Consider the following 12,266-nt stretch of genomic DNA (forward strand, 5'->3'; position numbering starts at 1 on the left):
TATTGTGAAGTGGAAGATGCAATACGCCAGACCCAACAATTCAGTTGGAGAGTTAAAGGCCACTATCAGAGCAACATGGGCTCTCATAACACTTGAGCAGTGCCACAGACTGAACGACTCCATGCCACGCCGCATTGCTGCAGTAGTCCAGGCCAAAGGAGCTCCAAGTAAATATTGAGTGCTGTACATGCTCATACTTTTCATGTTCATACCTTTCAGTTGGCCAACATTTCTAAAAATCCTTTTTTTGCATTGGTCTTAATTGATATTCTAATTTTCCGAGATACTAAATTTGGGACTTTCATTGGTTGTCAGTTATAATCATCAAAATGAAAAGAAATAAACATTTGAAATACAGTAATCCCTCCTCGATCGCGGGGGTTGCGTTCCAGACCCCCCCGCGATAGGTGAAAATCCCCAAAGTAGAAACCATATGTTTGTATGGTTATTTTTACATATTTTAAGCCCTTATAAACTCTCCCACCCTGTTAACATTATTAGAGCCCTCTAGACATGAAATAACACCCTTTAGTCAAACGTTTAAACTGTGCTCCATTACAAGACAGAGATGACAGTTCTTTCTCACAATTAAAAGAAAGCAAACATATCTTATCTTCAAAGGAGCGCCGTCATAAAGGAGCGCCGTCAGGAGCAGAGAATGTCAGAGAGAGCGCTCGCTAAGAAAAGCAAACAATCAAAAATTCAATACGTGCTTTTAAGTATACAGAAGCACCGCGATAAAGTGGCATTTTGTAGAGGAGCATCCGTGTCCTCTGTGCAAACAGCCCCTCTGCTCACACCCCCTCCGTCAGGCAGAGAGTGAGAAAGATAGAGAGAAGCAAACAAGCACCGCGGAAGCATATCTTATAGCATTGAGGAATTTTAGTTAATATGTAATACATGCTCTGATTGGGTAGCTTCTAAGCCAACCGCCAATAGCATCCCTTGTATGAAATCAACTGGGCAATCAAACTGAGGAAGCATGTAACCTAAATTAAAAGACCCATTGCCTGCAGAAAGCGGCGAACCAACGAAAAATCTGTGATATATATTTAGATGTGCTTACATTTAAAATCCGTGATAGAGTGAAGCCGCGAAAGTCGAAGCGCGATATAGCGAGGGATTACTGTACATTAGTCTGTGTGTAATGAATTAATCTAATATACAAGTTTCACTTTTTGAGTGGAATTACTGAAATAAATCAACTTTGTCATGATATTCTAATTTTTTTTTTTTTTTTTTTATTAATTTTATTACAATCAATACATAGCAATCAAGTTTTTACAAAAAAAATTATGTTAAGAACAGATCGATCCCCACCCTGAGAGAGAGAGCAAGCCAAACGGTGTAAAATTTAAGGCTTGTAAAAATACCTAAATTAATAAATTCTCTGTGCTTTATAAACTTATTTTAAAATATTACTGATTAGATCCTGCCATGTTTTGAAAAAAGTCTGTACAGATTTTTATCCAATGATAATAATATTTCTGGGGTGTTTGATTTAGTTGGTGAGTATATTACATTAAACAGGCGTCGAAGATTTGAAGATAAGTGTCGGCCCCTAATAAATCCAGTTTGGTCTTGTGATATTACCGAGGGGAGCACTTTCTCCATCCTTCTAGCTATGATTTTAGAGAGTATTTTAACGTCGTTATTCAGAAGTGAAATTGGTCTGTATGATGCACATTGTAATAAGTCCTTATTTTGTTTTGGAAAGACAGTGATTAATGTTGGCGAAAGGTTTGTGGAAGAAATTGGTTATCTCTGGCTTCTGTAAATGTTGCTAATAGGAGGGGAGCTAGCTGAGCGGAGAATTTCTTGTAAAACTCTGCAGGGTAGCCTTCAGGGCCTGCTGCTTTTCCACCTTGGAGTGACTTTATAGCATCCAGTAATTCTGATAATGCCAGAGGTTTATCGAGTTCCTCCACACTAAAAGCATCAATTTGTGGTATCTGTAATGTATCCAGAAATGCATTAGATTGTATATTGTCTTCTTTAAACTCAGTAGTATATAGGGATTTATAGTAGTCTCTAAGGTGTACATTATATTTTTGTGTTCGATGATTTTATCTCCGTTCGTGTTAGTGATTACCGAGATTGCGTTGCGTACATCTTGCTTGTGAATTTGTTGCGCTAAAAGCTTATTAGCTTTCTCTCCATGTTCATAATAATGATGTCTGGATTTGTTATTCTAATTTTATGACCGGCACCTGTATGTACTGTATTATTTTCTAGTGTTAGAAAGTTGTAATTATATTTTCTGTCCCAAGTCAATAACCAAAACTCTTCTGTGAGAATGTCAGAGTCAAAAAGAGAACTAAAATTCATTGTCAGAATGAAATACAGTGGGTACGGAAAGTATTCAGACCCCCTTCAATTTTCCACTCTTTTTTATATTGCAGCCATTTGCTAAAATCATTTAAATTAATGTTTTCCCTCATTAATATACACACAGCACCCCATATTGACAGACAAAAAAAAAGAATTTTTGAAATTGTTGCAGATTTATTAAAAAAGAAAAACTGAAATATCATATGGTCCTAAGTATTCAGACCCTTTGCTCAGTATTTAGTAGAAGCACCCTTTTGAGCTAATACAGCCATGAGTCTTCTTGGGAAAGATGCAACAAGTTTTTCACACCTGGATTTGGGGATCCTCTGCCATTCCTCCTTGCAGATCCTCTCCAGTTCTGTCAGGTTGGATGGTAAACGCGGACAGCCTTTTTAGGTCTCTCCAGAGATGCTCAATTGGGTTTAAGTCAGGGCTCTGGCTGGGCCATTCAAAAAAAGTCACAGAGTTGTTGTGAAGCCACTCCTTCGTTATTTTAGCTGTGTGCTTAGGGTCATTGTCTTGTTGGAAGGTAAACCTTCGGCCCAGTCTGAGGTCCTTAGCACTCTGGAGAAGGTTTTTGTCCAGGATATCCCTGTACTTGGCCGCATTCATCTTTCCCTCGATTGCAACCAGTCGTCCTGAATCTTATTTCTCACCATCTCAGAGTCTTTCAGGTGTCTTTTAGCAAACTCCAAGATAGAACTTTTTGGCCTTAATTCTAAGCAGAGAATGGCAGAGGATCCCCAAATCCAGGTGTGAAAAAACTTGTTGCATCTTTCCCAAGAAGACTCTTGGCTGTATTAACTCAAAAGGGTGCTTCTACTAAATACTGAGCAAAGGGTCTGAATACTTAGGACCATGTGATATTTCAGTTTTTCTTTTTTAATAAATCTGCAACGATTTCAAAAATTCTTTTTTTTTGTTCTGTCAATATGGGGTGCTGTGTGTACATTAATGAGGGAAAAAATTAATTTAATTGATTTTAGCAAATGGCTGCAATATAACAAAGAGTGAAAAATTGAAGGGGGTCTGAATACTTTCCGTACCCACTGTATTTGTCCAAAGCCCTAACTCTATACATTTATTTAAAGCATGTTGATTTCTGGCAGAAATCCAGTGTACATTTCTCCAGACAAAAATACCATTCATTCACATAATACTGTACTGTATATTGCAATCCATCTAATGAGAATTCAGAATGTTCCGAACCACCTATTCTGCACCAGTTAAACAGAGTTAGGTATAGCATAGATAACCAAACTTCTTCTTTCATTTTGATTGTGGTATATGTGTGTGCCTGGTTATGTTAATAGTATATAAAATTAGCCACTAATGTCTTGCTGTCTATACTGGTCTGTGCATAATAATAACAGTTCTCAGCAGTTTTTTTTTTTTTCATCAATGTTTCCGTATGATCTCCCTATGAGCACTTTTAAACTGGTCCATCTGTCTTCTCTATTAATGCATCCTAAACCCTTTTTTTTCTTATTTTATGTCCAGTTACGTCTTTTATTTAATTGTAGCTAAAGAACCTCTTAGTTTTAATGAATGAATTTCCTATTTTATTAATCACCTTATATGTAGTGGGAATTTATATGTTTGTTGGTCAATGCTAGCAATACAAATGTAATGCCTATCAAAGCCATTAATCACTACAGCAGGAGACCAACGATATGCAAATGAGCATAAGGATGCAAAGAAAACATCCTGCAATATTTAGAGAAATGTAAGGCAGTTAGCAAAACATAATCAACTTTCTCAAATCTTCTGTTACAGGTTAGATTATAAAATTGTATTTCTACAACAAGGCTAAACGTCGGGGTCAGCACCTACCAGGAGGGTAGTTTTGACATTATAAAATTCTTGAAAAAGGTAAACTGTAATTGTATTTTAGGTCTTTTACCTGTTTTATTATAATATGTAGAAAGAAACAGGAACAGATGACCAGAAGAACCATGACCGTAAGGAAATGGGACTTTTCACCAGCACGGTTTATTGGAGAGGAAATTTGTGGTGGTGACTTTCGCTCCTGTTTTCCATAAAAAGCTTTCTTATAGAGACAAAATTGTATTCAAAAGTTTTATATAAATAATTTAGTAAACTTTCTGTTACATATCATAGTTATTAAAAGTTTTTGCTTTAGTTTAATGAGTTCTCTGTGTCTTTTTATAAGTAGTTTCCTCTTTGCTCTCTCAAATGAGTCATAAGCACAGAAACATTAAACATCAATATTGTCTGTTTTCAAAAAGATAATGTATCATTCATTTTGTGCATTTTTTTTTTCTAAAATAAACTGCTGTCAGGATCTCTCACTAACATAGAGGACACCTTACTTGCATGCTTTGTTATTTTTTGCATGAATTAATTGCACTTTTACCCCCAAGCCATTTCTCTTATCTGTCCACCTTTCTACTGCAATCTACGGGCCTTTGGCTCAGATTGCTTTCCTTCAAAGATCTCAGTAGAGTATATTAGAATGTGCTTTTCTTTAAATCCAACTCATGGGACACATAGCTAGTGTTGGCATTGCATATGCAAGGAAAGTTCAGTTAAATGAGTTCAACAGTGCTATAAGCCTAGCTTCTTACTAAACCTGTATGCAATCAATCCTATACCCTGCACCCATGATTATAATTGTATTGGCATGGTTTTAATAACTCTGGACTGTTTATTGGCTGACTTTCATGAAATCAGTGTTCACATGCCTTGGATACAGTGCTCTAATAACACTATTGATTATTTTCGTTCAAAAACTCTGTAGTTTATTTCTATATTGTGGTTTCACGCTGTATGCTTTGAAATTCCTGGGTTGACAAGCTCCAATAACAGCACTTATGCACAAAGTCTGGACAACAGCTAACAACTGTTTTAAATTCAGTACTGATGGATTGCTAAATAACTTTTTATTCATAACTATATTATTTATATGTTTTTAAATTTACTGTATTATATTGAAGGAACTGTATGGATTATGTCTTTTATGAGTATTATATACATTACAAGTACTAATAGCTGGTATGTATTATGTATCACGTTAGCAAAATATATATTAATAATATATAATTAATATTATGCTTGCTTTACTGGGTGCAAATGTTTGTCTATGTGACATATATCAATAAATCCACTCAAATATTTAAAACCATGACTTGACCCTGATGTTTGTAGTACATGGTTGAAATATTATTTGTTTTATAAGGGTAGGCTTTGTATAACGTCTTTATTTATTTTTCTGCCCTAGATTTTCCAAGTAATAGGTTAAAATAGCTTTCAGTTTATGATCTGGAATTAGTTTTAATATTTCTTTAGAAGTTTCCAATCCTGGGTTTCTAAACATGGTTTCTTCTTTTGTTCTTTCTGAAAACATTTTCCAAAACAGGATTCACATGAGGAAATGAGTAAAGCTGTGGCAAATGTTGTATGTCATTTACATATAAAGCACATGTGCTCTGCCCTTTGAATTATGTTTCTACTTTTTGTTATTTTATTTAAAAATACCCTGTTTATTGTAAAGAATTTCTTGCTTTTCCATTTAAGTGGGGGGAAAAAAACAGCATGAATTTCTTGGTAGATTTGGAAATAAATTTAAAAAATTGATTAAAATAATTGATCAATTCATATTTTTAAATCCACCTATACCAACCTGTACTGGATAACCGTTTATTCTTATTTTCTGCACTTGCTTATTCCAACCCATGACCACTGGGGAATACAGCCATTCCCTGTGTCACTTGGTGCAAGTCTAGAACAATTTATTAGCAGGATGTCGGTCCTTTACAGGCTACACAGTTGCGCGCACACACACACACACAGGCGCACCCATCCTGAAGCAGGGCTGTGTAGAGTCACCAGTTAATGCAAGTGTGTTTAGGATATGAAAAGGAACTAGAAAATTTGAACCCAGAGCTCTGTAAAGCAGCAGTAACCACTGTGCTCCCAAAAAACGGAAAAACTGACCTGCAGAATTATTACGTAACTATAGGAGCTGTTTTTAATATGGACCTCTACAAATATTAGCTGCAAGAAACTCAAAAAAGGGGTCAAATCTTTGTTTATAATATTATATGATTATAATATTGTTTAGTGGTGTAAAGCTTCATATTAAGCTACTGCACAGGATTAATATCAATTGTAATTTTAAAGCATTTTACTGTTAGTGAATATTTTGGTGTAGTAGAAATATATGCAGTTACAGCAAACTAGGGCAAAGAGTTGCTGCCCACAGATTTACAAATCTAAATCAAAAACTAAGCCATAACTATACATTAAGCATTTTAATATATCTCTAAACTGAAAGTAGTGTAAAATACAGAATTTGTGGAATGCAGAAGCTGTTCTTTATTCAAATTATTAGTCTTTGTTCCTGAGAAATTAACTTTAAGCTAAAAATTAAAATTTCAGCCAAGCTACTTTACAAAAAGTCTGTGTCTCCTTAACTAGTTGTGTGCCATGCTCAGTATGATAAATACTATCAAAGCAAGGAGCTTACGATATATTATAATGGGAGCAATTGCAAATAAATAGCTTTCAGTCTTTAATTTTGTCTGATGTTTGTACATGGCAGCAGGAGAATTCTTCAGAAGTCAGTAGCAACTTTCTAATTTTATTTATTAAACATCAGCTGTTTAAATTGTCTTCTGATTCACACATTAGAAGCCTTGATTATTAATATAATATATATATATTATATATATATTAATATAACATAATGTGGTTGTACAAAAAACTGAGGAGGAAATCCTAATAGGTGTTTGTAAAGTAAAATGGGTAATAAATATATTTTATTTACAATTAACTTTAGCTTACATGTAAAGAGATTTTGCTTCATGCAATCAATACTAAACAAAATTTATTATAAAAAGCTATGTTTTAAGTGATTCATCATTCAAAAAAAATACGTAAGAATCTGCACATTTCATATACAATGTTTGTGGATCTAATAACAAAGGTGTTTAAAGAACCTAATTGTAACAAAATTGTATAACACTCTTTAGGTTACACTCAGTCAGGAACTTTTTACTGCATTTTTGTGTTCATGTTTTGTTTTTTATACTACTGTGGGTTAGTTGCGCTGCTGAAGGAATACTATCAGTACTGTGTGCCTATGCATTACATTTACAGCAAACTGTTCCTTCAGTTCTTTATATGCAAGGGTATGGATAGATACTGCTAGTGGTAAATGCCACCTCCTAATATGTTTTATTGGATTGCCAAAATTTATAATTGAAATGACACCTTGAGGTTTCCCTTATTTCCTTTTTTGTATAGTAATACATTTTAAATGTTCAATAATTAATAAATACGATTTTTTTGCAAACAGTGTTCTAAGCAGAAACTGCAATTATTTAGTAAAGTACAGTAATGGTTTGCACCTACATTATTGTGCTGTAGTTAGCCACAGAATTCACTTAGGTATATTTTAGTAGTACAAATAATAGTACAGTATGCTGTTTAGACATAAATATGGTCTGTGCTTGACATGAAAATCGTCAAGACAAAACTACATGCAAAGAGAAACTTCCTCATAATGTGTTCTGTTGAGGTTGCCCACAGTAACACAATAGAGAGAAAAAAAAACAACTCATTTTTCACTTTCACGGTCTGTATTGAAAATATGAAGGATGAATTTTTTTTTTTATTAATTAAAGCAGAAGTTTTCTGAAGTGAGAATACTGTTTTGGATAATTGGGAACAAGTATGGGAAAAGAGAGACTACCGATTTTAGTGGTTTTTTGTGTTGAGTGCAGTGTTCCGTGTGGTATGATTGTTACCACAAAAATTAATATAAACATTAATTTTGATATAAAAAAAAATGGTGCCATTATTATAATAATACCAACCAGAGGTAAAACTTGGTATGGAATATAAAGGAATATGCACTCTTGCTTTCCTGGTGGTAGGCAAGTTTTCAGGTGTTTCATTGTTGACTTACCATTTTTATCATTGATTTAACAAAAAGAAAGTTTTTTAACTATATTACCCTGCACCTTTCTTAATGCTAGTGATTCCATTGCCTTGGCAGCTTCAAAGCATTATTAAGTGTTCAGCACTTTTTCAGTCAGTTTTCCAAAGTGGCCTGAGAAACTTACAAAATGATTTTATATTTTCATGACTATTGTAAAATTAAGTACTAGGCCAAATACCTGACATTGCCCAGGTATATTTGTAGAATGGGTTAAGAAAAGGAAGCAAAGGTTTATGTGTTTTTTTTTAATGATTTTTAAATGTTATTGCTAGCTGTCCCATCTGTTATCCACACTGCCACCTTGTCTCTACTCTCATGAGTCTAAAATATTAATAGGTTCAGTTGGATTCCAGAATAATTGTCACTCCTTGCTGAGTTGTAATCATAAATGATGTCATGTCTGACTCATCCTCTTAATTTAAGGTGGAGAATTTGTAGTGCTTAAATTATGAAGAAAAGCTTGCAATGTAGGAGTTAAATAACCCTTTGATACTCCTTTGTGTTGCACTGCACTTTCATTCTCCATCAAGTCTCCCTCAGCCCCCCACCACGTAACAGTGTACGATATTCCTCTCTATATTATAGAAGCAGCATGCAGCCGTGCCCATGCAAGTAATGTTAAATTAAGTTCTTGTCATTTTGTCTTCTAGTCTGGTTTCAGCCTGTTCAGATGTTTCACTTGCTCTGAGATTGCAGGTGGCACTGGTGTGTAAACTGTAGCACACAGGATAAAAAAGACAATGGGACTCACCAACCCCTAAGCCCAAACCCCCCAAATCCAGTTGAAAATTTTGGGTTTCAAAGTAGTCTTATCTGTATGGTCCTAGAGAGAAATTGTCGAAAATTTGGTATCGATCAGTCAAAAATTTTAGGATTTTATAGAGGACATACAGATTATTTTATATATATGTGTGTGTGTTATATATACAATTAGAAAGAAGGAGAGCAATATACTAAGTAATTGAGTGCTTTCTATTGAAAGCACATCAGGTTTTAATGTTTGTAGTTTATCTTAACCCTTTTTAAGTCAATAGTTATTAACAGTTATGGACTGGACTGATGTGCAGTTTTTTATGGTCGCTATAAATGGATGAATGAATGAATGAATAGCTAAATACCTTGATAATTTTGCTGCAAAATTCTACATGGCTGTTTGCTATGCTTCAAAGTTTAAAAGTTTTCTTTTCTATCTCAGGAAAACTACCTGTGTCGGATACAAGGCCTCTTCAAATGAAATAAGAAAATAATTTTTTACTCTCATTACCAGTGAAAAGAAGCAGCAGTTATTTATGCTGAAAAGTTATTTAATATGCATGAAGTTAGAGCAGCAAAACAAATATGGAAAGCATGGTTACCAAGGAATGAGGTTTGTTTTTCAACTGCCAGTTATGACCGATAGCCAAGTAAAACAGACAATAAAATGTTAATTTTGCTAAAGTATAAATGCAATGATTTTCTTATTAGGTAATATTTTTAGATTAGAATGATTTTTTTATAGTTGGGTGTGTTCACTTTAAGTAGTGATTGGTCTTTTGCTAGAAAGTTACTTTTGAGAATGTGTTTTCACATATCATTTTAACCTTTCATATGTGTTACTACAGTTAATAAAGGAACTGAACATTATCAGTAATCTAGGGATTTGGTATGAAAGTGTGACATCTAGCACAGCTGAAACTAGCATGTGTAAAATGATTTTTGGACACCTGCATAACAGAATACAACATTATTGTAAAATACTTACAGTGGAAACTTAAATTCTGATATTGTTTTATTTAATAATCTTTTGGTCGGTAGAAATCATTTCAGCAAAACAAACTGTGTAATTTTATAATTTCTCATTTACATTTGTGAAAACATTCTTAAAAATCTTGAATGTAAATAGCTATATCAAATATGAAAACATAAAGCAGGAGATAAAATACTTCTGATTTAACTTTTTTAGACAAAATAAGATGTGATCATTAATATACATTTCTTGTAGATCTTTTGTATTTAAAGTATTAAATGTGAATGTGCTATATATGGGTCAATTGCACATTTTCCTTTTGTTCTCATTCATGTTGGACCTTAAAAATTCTCCCTTGTTGACTCGACATGCTTGGTTTCTTTTGTGTTCATGTATTTGCAGATATGTGTGCATGCACATTGTCTCTGACAAGTGTCATCAATCTAGTGTTCTTTCTGTTCATTGTACCATATACTGGTGCAGTGTGATTCTGTTCAGTATGAAGAAGTTAAGCACAGCATCTTAGCATTATTTGAACCTGGGACACAGCCCTGTGTTTTTTAGTGACTATATAAATTCAGTCAACAGATACACATATACGTTTATTTTAGATGAAATTACATTCAGTTGAGAGGAAAGGTGTTTTCATAATTTGTCACGGAAAAGTTTTTAGACTTCTTTTGTTTTCTTGTTACTTCCATAACCTTTTTTTTTTGTATTTTTTGTATTCTTTAGCATATCAAATGGGAAACATGGGGTACAAGTTTGAGACATGTTCTGCTGGAGTATGTTATGAACATAGATTAAACTGTACAGAAAGGGACTGTCAAAATAGTTAGGCGGTGTTTGTTTTGATTTTTTTAAGTAAATATTATGTTTTTCAGGTGTAAGAAACTACTTAAAAGAAGCTCTTGTGAATATTATTGCCGTACATGCTGAGGTAAGATAAAGAATAAAATTGCAATTCTTGATATATTTAAAGAATATTCCATTTTGAATAGTTTTGCTATTTGTTTTGTTTCTTTGTAACATTGTAGCAATCTGTTGAAATGCTAATAAAAGTGTTGCTCTTAATGCCACTACAACTGTTCAGAAGATTTATTACTTTTTTAATAGAATATACAGTATACACCATTCAGTTATCAACAAATACTGTAATGAAAACCCATTCAGTCCTAGATAATTTGTTCAAAAATTGTTTTCCTGCAGGACAACAGTAAAAGTCGCACATGCACATAGGATGCACAGTTTGTAAAGCAAACACTCTTTCTATTATTAATCTTTAATAAGATTATGTAAACCATAAGGCATATTTACAGTTACCTGTTAAGAATGTGTTCCATATTCTGACAATATATTTCATTCAGTATTATTTTTTTTTTCATTTAGGTATTTGCAGTCTCTAAGGAATTGGTTCTAAGAGTGATATCCCGAATTGTGGAAGCTGTTGCAGAAGAAATGAGTCGGTTAATGCAGTGTGTTTCTTCTTTCAGTAAGAATGGCGCTTTGCAGGTATGCTGGATTGAGATGATTGAACTGATTATAATGGGACCAAGCGAAAATAGTAATTTCATACAAGATGTTCTTTAAGAATTTCACCTTAAAAAGTAGATTTGTGTAAAAAAAAAAATCTTCACAAGTGAAAAACCTTTAATATGAAAAAATAAAATACACAATTTCATCAAGGTGCAGTATTTTAAAAATGTATATAAAAAATTAGACTCATGCGTTATTTAATCTCTCTGCAGAATAATAAATGCTTCAGTTCTGAGTAATTTCATCATTTAACATGAAATAAATTTTGGTTTTTTAGTGGCTTGTGGGGCAGAAAATGTTCATGTTTTTACTTTTTTCTGCAGAATTTACGAGCTGACCTTTGTGCGCCATATTAAACTACACTTTGCCCCTATGAAAACCGGTAGACATTTTTTTGCAAGAGTTAACCGATAAGCATTCAGTAATTCGACTTACAATCTTTTTTATCAATCATATTTATCTCATTTAAAATTTCCAAAATGTACCTAAGCCATGATTTGACCTATGAATGTTGCAATCTAGCTCCAGCATCACTGCACCACATGTTTTGGGGTACCAAATAAACATAATTCTGGACAAAAAGCTTTGAATGCCTATCAGACAGCCTTGGTGTCACAATCACTCCTAACCCATTAGTAGCAGTGTTTGGTGTACTCCCAGATGTGCTTAAGTAGAGAAGGACAAACGGATTGTAATTATCTTTATCAC

At 33.6% G+C, this 12,266-nt stretch overlaps 1 protein-coding gene across 4 annotated transcripts in view; it reads left to right on the top strand.

Annotated features, from left to right (window-relative positions):
- Window positions 1-12,266, top strand: part of exoc2 (exocyst complex component 2) — a 301,075-nt gene that overhangs the window by 270,406 nt on the left and 18,403 nt on the right. For all 4 annotated transcript variants that reach the window (XM_039753430.1, XM_039753429.1, XM_039753428.1 and 1 more), the window contains 2 exons: window positions 10,907-10,962; window positions 11,412-11,534. In XM_039753430.1, coding sequence (XP_039609364.1) covers window positions 10,907-10,962; window positions 11,412-11,534 — 179 coding nt within the window. The remainder of the gene's footprint in view (window positions 1-10,906; window positions 10,963-11,411; window positions 11,535-12,266) is intronic.

Source organism: Polypterus senegalus, chromosome 5 (assembly GCF_016835505.1).
Source record: "Polypterus senegalus isolate Bchr_013 chromosome 5, ASM1683550v1, whole genome shotgun sequence".
Taxonomy (NCBI): Eukaryota; Metazoa; Chordata; class Cladistia; order Polypteriformes; family Polypteridae; genus Polypterus; species Polypterus senegalus.